This window comes from Myodes glareolus, chromosome 9 (genome assembly GCF_982192425.1).
Source record: "Myodes glareolus chromosome 9, mMyoGla1.1, whole genome shotgun sequence".
NCBI classification, from domain to species: domain Eukaryota; kingdom Metazoa; phylum Chordata; class Mammalia; order Rodentia; family Cricetidae; genus Myodes; species Myodes glareolus.
In genome coordinates, this window is record NC_142034.1 from 63,919,795 (window position 1) to 63,939,024 (window position 19,230).

At 47.3% G+C, this 19,230-nt stretch overlaps 1 protein-coding gene across 6 annotated transcripts in view; it reads left to right on the forward strand.

Moving 5' to 3' along the window:
- Tom1l2 (target of myb1 like 2 membrane trafficking protein) overlaps nt 1-19,230 on the forward strand; it is a 120,461-nt gene that overhangs the window by 83,648 nt on the left and 17,583 nt on the right. For all 6 annotated transcript variants that reach the window (XM_048448094.3, XM_048448095.3, XM_048448096.3 and 3 more), the window contains exons 5-10: nt 2,124-2,258; nt 3,740-3,898; nt 6,537-6,653; nt 15,094-15,227; nt 17,992-18,040; nt 18,493-18,616. In XM_048448094.3, the coding sequence (XP_048304051.1) occupies nt 2,124-2,258; nt 3,740-3,898; nt 6,537-6,653; nt 15,094-15,227; nt 17,992-18,040; nt 18,493-18,616 (718 nt within the window). The remainder of the gene's footprint in view (nt 1-2,123; nt 2,259-3,739; nt 3,899-6,536; nt 6,654-15,093; nt 15,228-17,991; nt 18,041-18,492; nt 18,617-19,230) is intronic.

Sequence of the window (19,230 nt, forward strand, 5' to 3'; positions counted from 1 at the left end):
CCTCTGGTCCTGAGCCTCCTGTCAGGCGTATGTTCTCAGAGGACAGTCTTCTTACACAAAGAGAAGGATCCTCCCTGTTATGTCCAGGACTGAGCTCTTGGCAGGAAGAGAATTTGATAGTTCCACCATGGGATGTGACCCTGTCCCTGAGAGTGCCCACAGCTCCAGAGTGTGTCTGAATCTGGGAGAAGTCCTGAGGAGTGTCTACCTAGAGAGAACAGCATGGTTTTGTGGTCTTTTTCTAATCCTCTCAAACTTGGGTATGGGCTGGAGCAAGGGAACAGTAAGGAGGTCCCCAGAGCCATTTATTTCTCCATGAGAACAGAGGCAGAAAGTGGCACCAAGAAAAGCTACCAAGCCCTCCCAGTAGACAGTGAGGAGAGTTTTTAGACCCCTTAAGTTTAGTTATGTATTTATTTCTGTTTTTATTTATTTATTTTTGATTTTTCAAGAAAGGGTTTCTCTGTGTATTTTTAGGCATCATGGAACTTGCTCTCTAGACCAGGTTGGCCTTGAACTCACAGATCTACCTGTTTCTGCCTCCAAATGCTGGGATCAAAGGTGTGTGCCACCCCCTGCCCAAGTTAGTTCTTTTTATTATTTCTTATTATCAGACTGGGCATAGAACCTGGGGCTGATGCATACTAGGCAAGTGCTGTATCACTAGCCCCCTGACTCTCAAGTTTGATCCCTAAACTGAAAGTCTAGAATCACAAGACTCAGTTGGATTTTGAGTAGGGTGGAATAAGAGCCGTTGGTGGAAATGGACTGCATGATGCTGGAGGAATAGGACAGACCAAGGCGTTGAGGCTGCATGGGTCTCCAGCTGGGTCTTGCTGACAGCCTCTGTAGGTACCTTCTGATACAGAAGAAAGGATTGGCAGAGACAGGCTGTCCTGGTGCCAGGGTGATGTAAAATCCCTGAGTGTGCATGTTAAATAAGTGCATCAAGGAGTGACAGCCATGCTGACCGTGTTGTTTGTAGTGCATGAGATGCATTGCATATGGTTAAGGAAGCTTTAAGGAAAATGGCCTTTTAACTTCTAGTGGCTCTGGTGGTTAGAGATAGAATTTCTGTGGCTGCCTCAGGATTAGTTGGAGCTCATGACTGTAGATCGTTAAATGCTGCAACGGTGACATACTCTAAAAGGTCGCATTTCCTCCATTGGGTACAGATATGTGGTAAAGGGGTGTTACTGGGGACCCTGTTTCTGAAGAGCCTGTTGGATAATTTCTGGATTTGATTCTTCAGTAACTTCCAGAAACAGATTTTTTTTTGTAATTATTAAGAAGTTGATGCATCACCAGAAATGACAACCTATTCACAATTCTGTTGTTCCTTTTTGTACTCTTTTTCAGTCAAGAGAATCTGCTGGTGGTACTTCCCATTTCATTTCTGTGTGTGGGCAGATGTATGTTGGAACTATCAGCTACACAACTTAATAGAAAAACACCAGGTTGATACAGGACTCCTGGGAGGTGGGGTGAGCCCCAGCCACTGGCCATGGTCTGGCTCCCCATGGACTCTTGTGCCCCTAGCCTGAAATCAGCTTGCCTGTTAGTGACAGGACTGGGCCACTGACTGATCTGCTCAGGAAAACCAGATTCAGCCTTGATTTCTCATCACACATCAGTTTTTCCTTTTCTTTATGTTCAGTTTGCCTATGGCTCCTACATGTGTGTGTGTGTGTGTGTGTGTGTGTGTGTGTGTGTGTGTGTGTGTGTGTGTGTTTGAACTGTGAGGCATTGAAAACTAAGTCTTCCACGTCCTTCAGTTCAACAGCTCTGGCAATTGATTTCCTTGAGACGAGACAAATGCCTGCATCACAGAGTATGCAAGGTACTTAGGTGTTATTTCTCTCCCACTTCTCTAAGAAGGGACATGCTGAATTAAGTTTTATGAGTTTGTTCACATTCAGCAGCATCACTGAAAGCCAGGGCTTCAACAGCTGTATCACAGCAATGATTGCAGGAGAGGCGCAGAATAGGATTTGCCAGTGTGCCTTGCGTGGGCATGTAAGGCAGCAGCAGCCTCAGAGAGGGCTGGGCTGACTTTCCGGCCCCTTGCCACCCCATGGAAAGTCCACTTCCACTTCTTGACAGGCCTTCCTCTCTCCTCTCAGGCGTGGGCAGATGCCTTTAGGAGCAGTCCTGACCTCACTGGCGTTGTGCACATATATGAAGAACTGAAGAGGAAGGGAGTTGAATTTCCCATGGCAGACTTGGACGCTCTGTCTCCTATCCACACACCCCAGCGGGTAAGCTTCCAGCTAGTGTTTTCTAGAAAGGCTGCCTGCAGAACAGCCAAGCGTTGTACCAGCCTTTTGCTGATGCCTTTGCATTATTCAGCTTGTCATGTGTTCTTAAAGCTCCAGGGCATTTCTTTTTCATAACAAGGGGGATGCAGATGGAGACAGCTGGGTGACTGGTGATTAAGTGGCAGCAGTATCTCTCCCAGTTTCACACCGACAGTGGAGGGATATGATCGAAGGTTCAGTTCAGTGGTTTTCATGGAAATGGCTGCTTTGGCTGAGCCATCCTGTAAGGGTCATTAGCACCTGCTTTACAGATGACTGCAGAACATGTGCGAGAATCTGTCCTCATTTCCTGTGTACTGAGGGTTGATGTTTACTCAGCAGAGGCAAAGAGCAGCTCTCAGTATACAATGCAGTCTATATATCAAGTGGATAATTTCTTTGCTTTTAATATGGTGTTGGAGATAGAGCCAGGACCTCATGCATGCTAAGAACACATTCTATTACTAAGCCACATTTCAGCCCAGTCAGAAGGATATAAACTGTATTTTGATCTATGGATATTCAGCCTTAGTCCAGGCATTCTTGAATTCTGTCAGCTTTGGGGCACAAAACCCAGAAGAGGCCTGTGTTAAAGCATCCGGAAGAACCAACCTCTTTCAGTGCTGACAGTGATCCTGTGTCTCAGATTAGATAAAAGCTGGCAGTGGCAATCATGGTTCCTGGAAAGTTAGCTCCTGTCCTGGCTATGTAGCAGCTCCCATTCCAGCGGGCAGAGGCAGGATAGCCCAGTCTGAAGAGGTATCAGCGACAGCTCACGTGGCCTTACTGCTCTCCATCTGCCTGTCTCTCACATGGGACCTTATGGATGGCAGTGTGCCTCACACATTTGTGTGAACACATGTGCTAATGCTGGTGAGGATATCTAGATACTAAGGGCGAAGAAGGCATGAAGAATCACATTTTCCAAAGCATTATTCTTGTTATGATCCCTCTTAACTGATTACTATGCTTTGTAGTAGAAATATAACCTGTTTTATTCTTCCGTTAATGGCACAGCAGGAAGTGTTATTGTACAAGAACATTCAGTAAATTGCATGGTTACTATTTATATTAGTCTTCTTGTAAAGGCCACACATTATAGTCTTGTGGTATCAAATAAGGATTCTTGATTAGCAAAACTTAGTAAGGATTCTGATCTAGAGGTGGCCTTAATGACAACTAGTGACTGGAATGCCCCCAGAGTGCTTTCTATGGGGCCTTTTGGGTTGCATTGTTTGCCTGCAACATATTCTTCGGGGGTGGACAGGAAGAAGAGGGAGGGGGGAAAGAAAGAGCCAGTGGTGGCTCTTCTGTCCTGGTGGAGAGACATACTGAGGGTCTGTGGATTCTAACTGAAAGCACCACCTGTTTGGGGGAGCAGTATCAGGCTAAGCCACTTAGGCACCCAAGTGAATCAACAAATGCTGTTATTGTCGTGCCAGAGTGTCCCAGAAATGGATCCAGCTGCCACCGTGCCCAGGTCCCAGTTGCAGCCCCGGACAAGTGCTGGCACCTATCCCTCACCTTCTCCAGCCTCCTACTCGACGCTGCAGGCCCCAGCCCTGAGTGTGACTGGCCCCATCACAGCCAATTCCGAACAGGTATTCGTGTGCTTCCAGGCCATAACCAAGCCAGCCAACTGCTGCTTCATACCTTTCCAGGGAACAGACGTCTCTCTAGGTGTGGGGACACAAAGCTGAAAGGGCCGAGTCCTGGGAGTAGACAGATTGGAAGGCATTGTGGTAGTGCATGATCTTGCTGTGATAGGAAGCAGAGCTGAGCATCCTGTGAGCACTGCATGGAAGGCAGCTGGGACCTATGACACCGAGGGCTCTGGAGTAGGCCTGGGATTTTGTCATTGACATAGACAGCACAGATGTGTGGCATGCCAGGGAGCACTCAGTGGCCCGTCTGCAGGGCAGGTTAACATGTAGGCTGGGTGGGAAGGAGTGACAAAAGCAAGGTCCAGAGCAAAGGCGCACAGCTGAGCTGAGAATAGGCATTCATCACTTGGGGAAGTGAGCACAGATCCATGAGATGTGCCAGTCCTCACAGTTCATACTTAATGAGATGCCCTGAAGGCAGCAGCTAGAGCAGGGAAGCCTTCCAGAAGCCTCTTCCTAACTCAGTCTAGACATTGCCCCTGTCTGAGGGCTACTTCTGGATAAGCCAGTGTAAATTTCCTAAACCTTATCTTTAGAGAAATTATGGAGACTATTTTTAGTTGAATCCATAGAATTTCTATTAGTTAAAATTTTAGAAAGGGGGAGAAACTTTCTTCAGTATTTGTAGTTCCTGTTTATTTCAGTGCCATTGCTACGGAACCTTGTTAAAACAGGGATTCAGGCAATTGTTTATAAGTGACAGTAGTGTTGTGCTAGGACTGTGTCCTTCTGCCAGTGCTAGGGAAAGCATGTGGTGCAAGCAGAATGCAAGCAAGGAGTCCCACAGGCTGTGGTGTGAGCCACATTCTGCTGCTCCATGTAAGGCCTCAGTAGAATAGCTAAATTCAGTAGGCCACAGAAGAAAGATGGTCCCATGTGGCCACCAAATACTGGAGCCTGGTCTAATCCCACTGCTGAAATGTGGAGTCAGTGCTCTCAGTGGGACTTGGGTCACTGAATGCTGTCCCTCTACATCCCCAGGGCCAGAGTCTTGTAAAGGGGAGTGTGGGTAGAAAGTCTTGGCTCTGGGCCCTACTTCCTTGGGCAGAGCTCCAGATTTTCCCTGAGAGGAAGCAAAAAGTATTAGTCTGGATGGCAGAGGAGCCCTTGCACTGGCTTACTGCAGCGTGATGGGTGTCAAGAAGGGCCCTTCAACAGCTGGAATAGCCAAGAGGAGGTCCTGAGTGATAAGAAGTATAGGAACCCCGAGAACTGTGGCTCCTGCCTCAAGAGGAAAATAGAAGCTAAAGCATGTAGGCCATTGTCCAGCCTGGCCTGCTTCAGTGGTAGAAACTCCTTAATCAAGATGTTGAAGAGACCCTGGGGCCACCCCACCCCCCACCAAGTGAGGCAGAGGCTGACAAGAGCCTTTTGGAGCCCAAACCATCTCCCAGGTGATTGTAAAGGTGAGTCTCTTTCCAGTTCCTTCCCTGAAGAACTAAGAGTCTGCTGCGAGAATCCTGCAGCACAGGAGAGGCTATGAGAGACTGGTAGTGGATGTGTGTACTCAGGCAAGCCAGGTAAAGTTGAAGGCCTTTCTATCAGAGGGAGGTATGGGTCTGAAATAGGCCTCCTGCAGGAAAAGTACCCACTCTGTCCAGCTCTGGGACTCCACAGGAACAGGCCATGCCTGTGGCCAGCTGCATGCATTGAACCAGGTATACCAGGCACAAGTTAGGTCACACAGCAGCCTGTGTGGAGTTATCACCCCTTCCCATGGGTGAGGGAATAGGCTTGGAAAGGGCTAGTCAATCTCTGGACATTGGTGCTGCTGTAGTATCCTTTTCTCATTGCGTCTTCTAGGGCTCTGAACATATCTGAAGGCAGCTTGTAACTTTGTCCAGTATTCATTGGTCTCCTGCAAGAAAATGATGGCATTTCTATACAACTTTTACAAACCTCACTGTGGACAGAAAGGTCCCCGTGGCTTCCACTAATGTCTTGAAAGAATAAGAGCTCCCTGGAGATAACCAAAAGCTCAGGACTGGACAAAGGGAGTCAATGTCAGCATGCCAACTGCAGGAGAGAAGGGCCAGGCTTTGTGGATGCTGATGACTGGTCAGGATGGGGAGCTTTTAAGTCCGCTCCCACTCCTCACCTATTATCAGAAGAATGCTGTGAGCACTGGCCAGCCTCCCTTAGGGTATGACACTGACAGGGACAGTCTGTGAGCATGAGGGTCATGTAGAATAGGAACTCCACCCTAAAGGAATCTTGGAGCACCTGCACTACCTACCATATAATGATTTCAGAGACAAGAAATAGAAACCTAGTTAGGTTAAAGTACTCAGCTCCCTTCTGCCCTGGTGTTATTCACTGCACATTATTCTTCATGTTCTGTCATGGACAGGGAGGTACCAACCACAGACTGTTAGTGACCAGAGCGCTAGTGACCTGGCTCTCTCATGCAGCTCTCACCGTACTGCCAGCCCTCAATAGGCAGAGCAAGAGAGATAAGAAGGCCACTCCTGTGGTGCGTGTTGATGTTGATCTCAGGGATGTCTCAGGTCGTGGACTGGCTGGTTCTGACTCTCTGACTGACTGGCCTTCTTCCTGCCTTTTCCTTGATCTACAGATTGCTAGGCTGCGCAGCGAGCTGGACATTGTTCGGGGAAACACAAAAGTCATGTCTGAGATGTTAACAGAAATGGTCCCCGGGCAGGAGGATTCTTCTGATCTGGAACTGCTCCAGGTGAGGATATCTTTAGCTTAGAAGCATGGGCTGAGTACCTGGCTGGGCCCTGGCAGTGCCTCTACTGCACACTGTGATAGGACCCTATTTGAGCACACAACCATGTTGCTAAGTCTGGTGGCCCTGTGGTGGAGAGGGTTTAAATCTGTGTTGGCTCGTGTTCTGCCTTACTTCTGAGAGATGAGACAGTGTCGCTCTCTGTATTTTAAACTTTTACTTTAATAACTCTTTCCTGACTATAAAGTACCAGTGCCTATCAAAACAAAACAAAAAAATAAATTTCCTTAGCTTTTAGCCATCTGCAATGAGTGGAGTTACATTTTGATGTATTTTCAGTTAGACTCTTTGTTGTATTCATTTATTTTTACATTGAGTTGGAGTCATACTGTGTATACAGTCTTGTGTGTGGCTTTGCTCCCTTGTTATCAGGTCATAAACATCCTAGAATAAGAGTCCTTGGGCCTCGATGGCATGGAGAAAGCCTGCTAGGCTCTCAACCTAAATAGGAGACTCTGAGATAAATTCAGAACTGCTATTCTCTACCTCACTGCTGAGACCACTCAGGCTGGGTGTGAACACTGTGGTTCCCGAGAAGTGACTCCCCCAGCCCCTGCCTCTGCTCTGGATACTGTAGTTGGTGATGCTGGAGATGGGACACAGGGCCTGCATATTAGGCAAGTCACTCCCCGACTGACTCACCTTTGACAATGGCAGGAGCAAGCCAGGCTGCAGTCTGACCCTTTAGTTAGTTGAGAGCCTGTGAGGCTCAGAGCCAGGGCAGAGCTCTACCACATTAGCCTGCAATGACTCCCGTACAGAAAGTGGCAGTGGCACTGGTCTTCAGGGTAGTGACTTTCTGGAAGGGTAGAGAAAGGATCCTGTGGACTACAAGCACCAGATCCTCCTCCAAGAGGAAGATGAATGCATGTACAGATCAGGAGTCATACTGGCTTGATGGCCTGGCCTGAGTGCCTCATGATGCACCTGCTACTACTGTTGCTATTTCTGTCTGAAGTTTTGGTCTGCCCACTTTGCTGGATGCACACACTGGCCACCTGGGAAACTAGGCACCGATGGTTCTGCACTTTGGTAATATGCATGCCTAGTAGTTCTGTTACTCAGACTTCCCACTCCCCACTCTAAGTCCTTCGTGCCTATGGGACAAGCCTGGGTAGAAGCCTTCTTCTGGTCCCACACCCAGTACAGTCTGAGGGTGATAGATAATAGAAGACATGGCTCCTGCTCCAGCTAAGTACAGGAGACAGGCAAGGAAACTGCTCACTTCCAAGGGACCTGGACATTAGGCTGCTCTTGAAGCTGAGATGAGTGCCTTTGGCCTGACTCAGTGTGGAGCACTGAGCACCCCACTCTGGTTCCCAGACTTCGTCCTGACACCTGCAGCAAACCTGGTTCCTGATCATCAGGTGGTAGCTATATGTTATACTCCATGGGCCTGCCTCCCTCTGATAGACCATACTGTCTTCTCCCCTAGCCTGCAGGAGGGCTCTGCTAGGTATCCCATGGTGCACAAGAGTCTGAAGCCAATCCAGGATGATGTGGTGGTACTGTGCTGTGCCAGTGTTGGAGGTCCTTCTGCGGGGTGGGGGCTGTTGCTCTGGACAGAACTGAGCTCCTGACAGTAGGGTTGAACAATACCAAGATGGTTCCAGACAGCCATAACAGACAGCAGAAATTGTGTGATTTTGTGTGTGTGCATGCATGCGTGTGTGTGGTTGTAGGGTATTTTGTTTGTTTGTTTAAATAAGCCCATCAGCCAAGAATAACAGAACCTAGTCTCCTGGCATCAGCTCAGTTTTCAAAAATAGGTTGCTTCCAATGACATTTTCCTTCATTCTGTTTTGTTCCAACTTAGAGCCTACTGGTCTCCACTGCTGTCATATAAATCAAACAGCAAAGACCGTGTCTGGGTGCCTGCGGGAGGCTGTCATTTCAGTGTAGAAGAGGCAGGAACGGGTAGCTGTGTGAACAGGCTCACTTTTCCTGGCTGGAGGCCACTACCTTATGTCCCCCTTCTTCTGCCCCAGCAATCAGCAGCCAGCAGCCAGTGGCTCCCACAGAATAGCGAGCCTTCCATATGGGAAAATGCCACTGTCCTCTTGGAACATGGTGGGGTCAGAATCTGTCCCCAAGACTTGTAGGGGAAGATGGAAGACAGCCAGAATGCTCAGGGCAGAAGTAGGCCAGAGCTCAGAATGCTGCCAGGGCCCTGGAAGTAAGCACGTTTGTCACCAGCCCAGATGTTGCCACCAGCAGATGCAAGCTGCTCTTGACATGAGTGTAAGGATGACAAAGGTGCAGAGAGTGGGAGAAGAGGGACTTGAAGGTCTGGCTCCAGGATGCACCTGTGGCTAACTGTTCTTATGGGAAGGCTGCATTCCAGTTACTTCCTGCTTATGGCCAAGCTCTTCCAGGCATATCCTCCCACAACCCATAGAGCAATGGGGAAACTTGTGAACTTGCTTGTCTGAGGATTCCTGAGAAAGTGACTGTCTTTAAGAAAAGGTCAAGACCAGTAACACTTAGTGCCATCAGCTTTGTTGGAGGCCCCAAAGAGGTAAGACGCTGGGAGGGGACTCTCAACATCTCTCAGGGTGGGTGTCAGATCCTCCATTTTCTGAGTTGAGCAATATCTTCCAGACAGCCAGTCCAACTCAACACCTATGCCCAGATTTCCTCTCCAGAGTCTTGGATCACTTTTCTTCACATCCCAATGACAAGCTGTTCTGGCTGTCATAAAAGCTCTGTTTGTTTCAAACAGGAATGTAGATTAGCCTCTGAGCACAGCAGGGTAGAGCACACAACTTACAAATGACTGCACACATGTCCAGGGGACTCCGGGTAAAGCACAGGGCCTTCCTATGCTTGTTTTGCCTTCCTCGATGCCTGGAGTGCTTGCTTACTCTGTGAAAGTGACTGTCACAGAGCATGTCCTCTGTAAATCATAGCTTCTGTAACCATTGCTGAAAAGCCTTCTACACATTGAACTCATATGTTTCCTGTAGCTTTAATTTCGTCTGTGTTAGACAAAAGCACAGAGAAAATTCCTTTCCCACACGGGTAGAGCCTTAAGTATCCAAGGATTGCTGTAAAGCCTACAGACTGTCTGAGGTCCATGTTGTTGACACCCTGCCTGTATAGAAACAAACAGGCAGCCTATCACAAGAGTCAGGTGTCCCCCATTGCCATCTTGCACCTTCTTTTTGTTCCTTGTTCTGAGATGGTCTTACCATGTGACCCTGGCTGGCCTGGAGTGCTCTGTGTAGATTAGGCTGGCCTCAAACTCACAGACATGCCTGATTCTGCCTCCCAAGTATTAGTACTAAAGGTGGGTGCCACCACTGGCATGCTGTGCCATTTCATCCCACACATGGGTTGAACAACATTGCAAAACTATCATTGTCCTTTCTAAAGTATGTGCCCTTAGCTGAAACTAAGTACATTTTATTGGGATCTAATTGAGCCCTTGAAGTTATCTTCAATTAATAATAACTTATGCGGGGATAGTTATTTTATAGGTCTTTATCGAATGAAAAGAGAACCCGTTCTCTGTGCTGTTTGTTTAAGTAGCTTAAACTTGCTTTTTGCATCTTTTTGCTTCTCTTTTCAAAAAAAGGAAAAAGGTGGCAAAGGGTATTATTTTTCTCTGGAACAGTCTAGCGGATTCCAAATGTCTAGCTTCATGTCCACCCTCTCTCATCAGCGCACCTTCCCTCCTTCCCTTCTCCTTCACTGCTGCAACAGCACAAACCTTCAAGACGGGTTTCTCTGCTCCTTTGACTTGAAAAGGGTTTAGAGGATAAAAGAATTGTTTTGTGAGGTAGGGATGAACTGTCTCTTGAAGGGAAGATAACGGCATCAGGGTTAACGAGGCAGCGAAGGGGATTTTTGATACAGTGTTCTGACTGACGGCAGGCATTTGCAGAAGTGACTGGTTGCTGAGAATCAGAGATAGAAAGATGCCAAAGCAGAAGTCTTTGGCATTGAAAGAATTCCTGGCCCAGAGTCTGCAGAGTGGAAAGGGGGGGGGGGGGCTGCGCAAGTTGCTGGCTTAAGGGCCTCTGGCCCAGAGGAGAATCAGTCATTCCTCTGCGTGATTTGGAATGTAGGGGGACTGAGCCTGCTGTGGTGGCTGTGTATGACTCCAGGGAGGCCATGCAGATGGTCAGCTGACACAGGTGGCTGAAGCCCCAAGGTTTTGGTCCATTTCTTTTTTTTTCTTTTTAAAAATGATTAACTTTTTATTTTTAATTATGTGTCTATGTGGGGGTATGTGCATGTGAGTGCAGGAGCCCACAGAGACCAGGAGAGGACATCATATCTCCTGGAGTTGGGAATTATGTGGTTATGAACTATCCTGTGTGTATGCTAGGAACTGAACTCAGGTCCACTGCAAGAGCAGTACACATTTTTAACCACTGAACCATTTTCCTAACCCAACCATTCCTAGAGATTATTTATTTTATTTTATGTGTGTAAGTAAGTGTTTTACCTGCATGTCTGTCTGTGTCTTATGTGTGTGCCTGGTTTTAGAAGAGTGGGCGTTCCAGTGCCTTGGAACTGAAGTTACAAGCAGTTGTGAGCCATAAATAAATGCACATTTTATTTTAGAATTAGACAGATGTGCCATTGATTAATAGCACATGAATTTTAGATTATTAGTGTATTCTTTGAAATGATTTAATTTTATATATATGGGATTTCATTTCTCTCTCTCTCTCTCTTTTTCTTTTTCTTTTTTTTTTTTTACCCTTTTTTGAGATAGTGATTTGAAAGTTGAAGTCAGGAGATATACAGAGACTTCAAGTCAGAAGGCTGGGGGGCCAGGGGGAGCCTGTCTCTAGGCAGAGTGCTTATGACAGCCCTGGAGGCATCTTCCACGATGGTGCCTGTGAGACTCTGAAAAGAGAGACCCTTCTTTGCCACCAGCTAGAGAGGCCAAAGCAGTGCTTCTGGTGCTGGTATCTGTGAGCCCTGTCTGTGCCTTTGGTCTTGTTCTTCAGAAGTCCTCTAGCACTTTCCTAATGGCTTTGAAAATAATAAAATCCTGCCTCCAACCTGAGCTCTATAGAGACTGGAATGCTATGTGATTATTATAGAGGAGGGTCTCCCAGAGTCTCTGAAAACATCCTGAGTGGATGGGGAGATAAATATGAGAGTTATAAGGCAAAACTGACACTGTAGAATATAAGTGGCGGTACTTTAATTATACATACGTATTTTTTAAATAGATTTATTTTATGTGTGTGAGTGTTTTCTCCTGCATGTATTTATATATACTGTATGAATGCCAAAGGATTGTGTGCTGCCATATGAGTTCTGAGAACTGAACCCAGGTCCTCTACAAGAACAGCAAATGTTCTTCACTGCTGAGTCACCTCTCCAGTGCCTGTATACTTGTTTTTTAGACAGGGCCTCTCTATGTAGCTCTAACTGTCCTGTAACTTGCTATATAGAACATGCTGACCTCAAACTCAGAGAGATCCGCCTGCCTTTGCCTCCTGAATGCTGTAAATGCATGTGCCATGCCTGATACTTTGCTATATTTTTGAAAATTTGTATGATGACCTACAGGGGTAGGGAAACACCCTGAGGTCTTAAAGAATAAGTAGGTGTTTAACAGAAAACAAAGAACATTGTTGGGCATAGGGCCAGCTCCTCATGGTTCCTGAACTGTGTGATGAGTGTGTGAGGCCACCATCCTTGAAAGTCTGAGGTATGTTTGGAGATGACCCATGCCATGGGCTCATGGCATTCCCTGACATGCTGGTCTTCTACCTTACCATTGGCCTACAGTTTGAAGGAGAGCTGACTGACTCTTCCTTATCTTTCCCTAACCAAGGACAGCCAAGGATTGCTGCTTAGCCATAAGTACTAGACAGGGCCATGCTTTCTTCCCCTGTGCCTGTGTGGTAGGGTCTGCCATTGCTGAAGAACGTATTCCAGGGATCATACTCCCTTCTCCAAACCTAGGAGAGCCACATGGAGGGGTCTGTCCAGAGAAACATCTGGAAGGTACAGACATTGGGCTTTTTTATGTGGTGCCCAAGAAACTGATAGTGTTATTCTGGCTGGACAGAAGATGACAGGTCCTGCGAGGTGGCCAGATCCAGGGTGGAGGAATCTCAAGGACTCTTCTTGTTCAGGTAAACACCAGACTTGTATGCGCTCAGCTACCTGAGTCCAGGTCTCTTATAGCTTGATAAACACAGCTTTTGAGTGGTTCCAGGCTGATCCACTTGGGCCAGGCCTTGTTCCCTGATGGGTGCTAGGGAGCCCAAAGGCTGAGCACTTTGGGAAGCAGAGCACAGCCAGGCCTAGGTCATACAAATCCCACAGCACTGGGAGTTGAAGCACTGAGTGGGTGGAGGAATGCTACCTGCCTTGTCTGCTCATTCTCTTAGGAACACTGGAAGGTGTACCCCCATGTGTCAGCCTTGGTGCTGGGGAAATGAGAAAAGATATCTTCTAGCCAGGACAGTAGGTTAATGGCACAAAGAGAAACAAAGATTGCCCTTGCCTGCTGACCAGATTAGACCGCCTTCAGTCTGAGGTAGTCCTGGGGTGGAGCTGTGAGAAAGGTAGGCCAGCTCTAGTGTCTCTGCCCCTAGCTGACTGGATTAATAGCTCCCCCCCCCCCCCAGTGTCCAGGAGCAATATTTCACTTCTGCCTTGGCCCTGGTGACCCATGGGGCCAGCCTGACAAACCTGCCATGTTTCTTCATTCTCAGTCTGGCACATACGAAGCAGGGGCCTAGCGGGTGCTTAAGGATCTCTGCAAACAAGAGCCTAGTTAGCAGCTTGCTCTGGGGCAAGGTGGCTCCTCTAAACCAGTCTGTAAGGTACAGAGTCTGTCTTAAGGGGCTCTTGCTTTAAAAGGTTGAGAGGGCTCCTATGGTGACTGAGGGCTGCAAGTATCATCTTTGGCCAACAGAAGCTCTATGAGAATTGTGATGCTTCTGAGGCCACAGCCAGGTAACAGGCACACCACCACAAAGCACCCAATGTTGTTAAATACAGCTGTGCCACTGCTAGCAATGCCAGTAAACTCTGATCACCAGTCTGTGTTCTGATGTCATTTTCACTCAGAGAGAGAGTCTGCTTCTGAGGACCTCGTGCTGAGGAAGTGCTTGCCCAAGTGTGTAAGAATGAGTATGTGTGTTAGCTGCTTCATTGTTTGGGTTGGCCAAAGACAGAGATAGCATAAGCTACATTTCCAACAGCAGCAGGACAGTGAGCTCTGGACAGGGTGACATACAGCAGAGGAATGAGGTGGTCTGTACAAAGTAGTGGACGAAAGAGCCACTTTTGTTGATGAGAAGGAGCAAGGCACAAAGAATTATGTCTTTCAGGGCTAGAGAGATGGCTCAGAGGTTAAGAGCACTGGCTGCTCTTCCAGAGGTCATGAGTTCATTTCCCAGCAACCACATGGTGGCTCACAACCATCTGTAATGAGATCTGGCACCCTCTTCTGGCATGTGGGCATACATGGAGGCAGAATGTTGTATGCATAATAAATAAATAAATCTTTAAAAAAAGAATGGTATCTTTCTACCTTAAAAATGATCTTTACTGGGCCCAAGAAGTAGCTTAGCAGTAGGATCTACTGGCAGCTCTTGCAGAGGACTCGGGTTCGATTGCCAGCTCCCACCTTGGGCAGTTCACAACTGCCTGTAACTTCAGTTCTTCTGGGATTGGCACAGTCTTCTGGCCTCCATGGGCACCTGCAGTCATGTGGGGCACATGCATGCTCTCAGGTACTCACACATAAAATAAAAATCTTTTAAAATGATTTGTAGCTAACTGTTGAAGTCAGCTGACACCTGAGGTGCCAGTATGTGGTGCAGCATTAACACTAGAGAGTGATGACTTAACTTTGGAACCCAAGTCAAACATAGGTGAGTACTTTAGTGGCAAGAGGCAAAGCAAATGGGCATTATGGGATTATTTTAGCCTCCCAGATTTGTTCTAGGTAGAATGTACTCTATCATAAAACTGTACCAAAGCTTTTTTCTGTATGTGATGGATTTAATTACTTATTTTGTTTTTAGTGGAATTATAGGAATATGTCTGCTAGAATAACTTTATTAAATTGTGTCCTTAGAGGTATTCCATATAGATTTTCAAATTTGTTTACACAAACATATTCTTTTAAAAAATGACTTCTACTAACATTACACACACACACACACACACACACACACACACACACACACACCCGCCATCTACTGAAGAAGTACTTGCTTCCTCTGAGGCAGCAGAGCAGGGAGCTGTTACTTCACATTCTGTGCACGTCTGGTTTTATGAACAAACATGTACTCCTTCCCTGACTTTCAGGAGTCAGTACACATCCTGTCAGAGGCAGTGGAATGTGAGGAAGGCATTACCAGTAGGCTCTGCCAGAGGTGCATGTGTTTCCTAGGAATTGAACAGGACCTGCCGGGCCATGCAGCACCGCATTGTGGAACTCATCTCCCGAGTGTCCAATGAGGAGGTCACCGAGGAGCTGCTGCATGTCAACGATGACCTCAACAATGTCTTCCTCCGCTATGAGAGGTGGGGCCAGAGTCCTTTATGGTCTTTTCCCTTAAAAAGATGATTGGCATATCAGAGGAATCTCCTTCATAAACAAAGCAGGGGAGGGAGGTGGAGAGAGCCTGGGAGGTGTTCAAGGTGGAAAGTGCTCATCAGAGATGCTCATTTGTTCTTGGATGACAGAAGCAGTGCTCTTGTTCTCCAGAGAACAGGACAGCAGGTAGCTGACTGCAAAATCTACCTCTGCTCTCTGAGTCCCAGGAGGGCTGAGGCGGGGCTGCACCTGCTCCTTTGATGATCCTATGAATGTGAAGAGGACTGGGGGAGGGGAGCCTTTACAAAAGAGAAGGATTTCCTCTTTCTTTCTATTCTTGAAAAAGGAAAAAAGATCTTTCCCTTTGTAAATGTCAGTACGTCTGGGATATTGAGTGAAGTAGGCAGCGTGTGAACACTGCTTCTCTGGGGAAACACACAGTCCTTCAGTTCTTCCCGCAGCCAAATCGCTTAAAGTGACAAACTTGAACCTTTTTTTTTTTTCCTCCAAAGCCTCTCAGGGGACTAAGTCAAAAGCGTCTTTTCTGGATGCTTTTAAGTGGGTGGTGGCAAGAACAGCTCCCTCCCATCTGGACCCTGAATGGGGCAGTTCCCAGTTGGCCCAGGGTTGTGACTTGCCTTGACTCCAGGCTAGCCTTTTCCTTTAAAAGAGCCTAACAGCAGTGTGTCCCTTGGAGGCTTGTGGCCCACTCCCTCTGCCGACTGACAGCTTTCTGTGTAGGACTATCAGAAGGACAGTGATCTGACGTCATTAGGAACAGGAAACAGACAGTGTGTTCGCATATGCTTTGGAAGCTCAGACGGCCACACTGTGCATCCCACTAGAGCTGGTTTAGCTCCTGACTGGCAGTAGGGATGGGTGGTCCTATGCCCATCTAATGATGAACACAAAGATTGCTATAGGAATGTGGGCTTGCTGGTAGTGTGTCCAGTTTGAGGATCCCAATACTCTCAGCCCCAGCCCATTGTGTCCATTCAAGCCCTCACTGGAGATGAATAGCAGGACCAATGTGGGACGGCCGTCCATAAGTCCACTGGTCTGCAGGTGGAAAGGCTTCAGAGGCACCAATGGAGTGCTACAGACGGCTGTTGAAAACCACACAAGTCTTTCCGGTTTGTTAGTTTATTATTGAATTTATTTTGATTAGATTTTTGTTTTGTTTTGTTTCAAGGGGATATAAAGAACAGAGTCTCTCTGTCTCTCTGTCTCTCTCTCTCTCTCCCTCTCCCTTTCTCTCTATATCCCAGACTGGCCTCAAGCTCTTGATCCCCCTGCCCCAGCTTCTTTCGGATTACAGTTACACACCACTCTGCCCATGTAATCAGTCTTTCTTTCTTTTTAATTTTTTTCCTGTTTTTTTGAGATAGGGTCTCTCTTTGTCCTGGCTGTCCTTGAACTTGCTTTGGAGACCAGGCTGGCCTCGAACTCAGAGATCTGCCTGCCTCTACCTCTTGAGTGGTGAAGTTAAAACTGCAGTGGAAGCCAGATACCATGACATAGATCTGTAACCCCAGCATCTAGGAGGTAGATAGAAGAGAATCTTAAGGCAAGCCTGGGCTACACAGTGAGTTCCAGGCCAGCCTGGGCTTTCTAACAGAACTCTCAAAAAACATTAATTAATTAGCTAATTAATTAATGACACGGTCTGTGAGCTGCCATGGTTTGCTTAGGTCTCCCCACCTTCCTGAGTCGAGATTGACACAGAAAGATGTGACTTTTCCTTTTTCTTCTTTTCTGTCTTTTTTTTTTTGGGGGGGGGGGATGTTAGCCAGAGCCAAAGTATGCTCTCTCTGGTTCTTTAGTGTTTTCACTGTTTAGCTAAAGCACCCCTCCCTGCCACACAATTCTTTGCTCTCTTAAGCCCCACCTAGGCATCCACAATAAACTCTTTAAAACAAAACAAACAAACAAAAAACCCCTACAGTGTACACCTTAGTCATTCTGTTCTCCCGGGACCCCTTGTCCTAGGTGCTGACGACACTCAGTGTGAGTGCAGCCCAGAGCAAGGCCTTTCTGCCCTTCTGTTCTCTGGTTTCTCTGGCGCCAGCTGGCTGCCTTCCTCTTTACCTGGGTCATTTAAATACAACCCAGAACAGGATCTTTTGCCCACTATGGCTATCCCACACCTATCCTACCAGGTGGAAGGATAACTTCTGGCAGAGGGGATATTTATCTGCATTCGCCCTCAGCTAAGTTCCATTCACAGCCATGTGCTGACTGGATGTGGAGGAGGGTATGCCTGGCAGGGCCCACTCCATCTTGCCTTCCTGGCAGCCCTTAGAAAGTTGGCACAAACCATCTCATGTTTTCTGGCAAGGCCTTTCTCCAGGCTCCCCTGTCTCTTCCTGGAGTTGGCTTTGGGGCATTGTAGCCACAAGCTGATTACCCCAAGAAGAGCTCTATGGAGTAGAACCAGGCTGCACTTGCTGCCAGGCTTCACAGATGACCATGTGGAGACCTAATGACCCAATCATACCTCCAGGGACTGGAGGAGCATTGGGGCCAAATATATGAGGAGATGGCTAAGGATGCTTCTGGTGGGCTCCTCCAAGAACCAGCCAATACCCTGTCCCTGATGTTCTCTGGGTGTTTGTGGGAGAGACAGTGGAACCAAAGCTGTAAGACAGGAGCCCCATGTCAAGGAAAGCAGGACATTGTTTTTCTCGGACCATGAGCGTAGCCATTTGGGCCTCACTCACATTCTCCTACGTCTTCTTTCCTTTCCATTAGGTTCGAGAGGTACCGGTCTGGCCGATCTGCTCAGAATGCCAGCAATGGAGTAAGTGTCCTTTGGAACTCCCTCGTCTTCTGAGGTGGGCACCTTCCCAGTACACACATTAGACACTTCACCTACTCAGGCCTTGCTTCTGGTTTCCTGACTAGGACTAAACACAAATTCATGAGTAACTGCAGAGCAAATTCTGTTTGAAGGGAGCTTGGGGAGAGCTAACAGGCATACTGGTGGGAAAGCAGAAGGAAGACAACCCACAGAAATTAGTCACCATTCTAGTGACTCAGTTTACCCTATGTGAGAAGAGAGAAGAGGAGGGAAGGGCATGGGGCTCACTGATAACCTGGGCCCACCATGTACCCTTCAGGTAGGTAAAGAGAGCCACCTTTCATTTGCCAGACATCTTTGATTCATTTCCTCATAAGCATGAGCAAATCTGTGTCAGGGAAACTGGAGCTTGGCCCAAGACTGACCTCTCTGTCAATCTCGTGTCCTGACAGGTACTGAGTGAAGTGACTGAAGATAACCTAATAGACCTGGGCCCCGGCTCCCCCGCTGTGGTGAGCCCCATGGTAGGGAGCACAGCACCCCCATCTTCTCTCTCCTCCCAACTCGCAGGCTTGGGTGAGTGTCATAAATAGAGGAAAGGGTCTCCCTCTTTCTGGCCTCCTCCTGGATACCTTTGTCTTTGTTCAATGTCAGAGGTCCTTTAGAGCAGTCCACGTGAAGGTGTATCCCAAGTCCCAGCCAACTGCACCACCTTCAACTTCTAACTCCATTTCTAAAATTTATAGTTAAACCCTTATGGGAAAGTAGAGGTGGAGGAAGTTCTGAGGATGTAGAAATTGTTTGCTTTTTAAAAGACAAGTAACCTGCCATGTTTTATCTGGAATATTCTTTGTACTTGAAATGATTTCTTTTAACTATTAAATAGACTGAAGATGGCAAGTTGGTCTCACCTCACTGGCTGCTCAGAACACAGGTTTGAAGGCAGCTAAAGCCACATTGTTCTAGTTTCATTTGTTATTCTAATAAACACCCTGACAAAAAGCACCGTAGGGGAGGTTTGTTTGGCCTATAATTCCAAGTGGCAGTCCATCACTGAAGGGAAGTCAAGGCAGGAACTTGAAGGAAGCTAGTCACATCCTCAGTCAAGAGCAGAGAGATTGAGTGCATGTATGCTTGTTTGTGCTCAGCTCTCCTCTGCATTTAGACAGTCCAGAACCCAAACCCAGGGA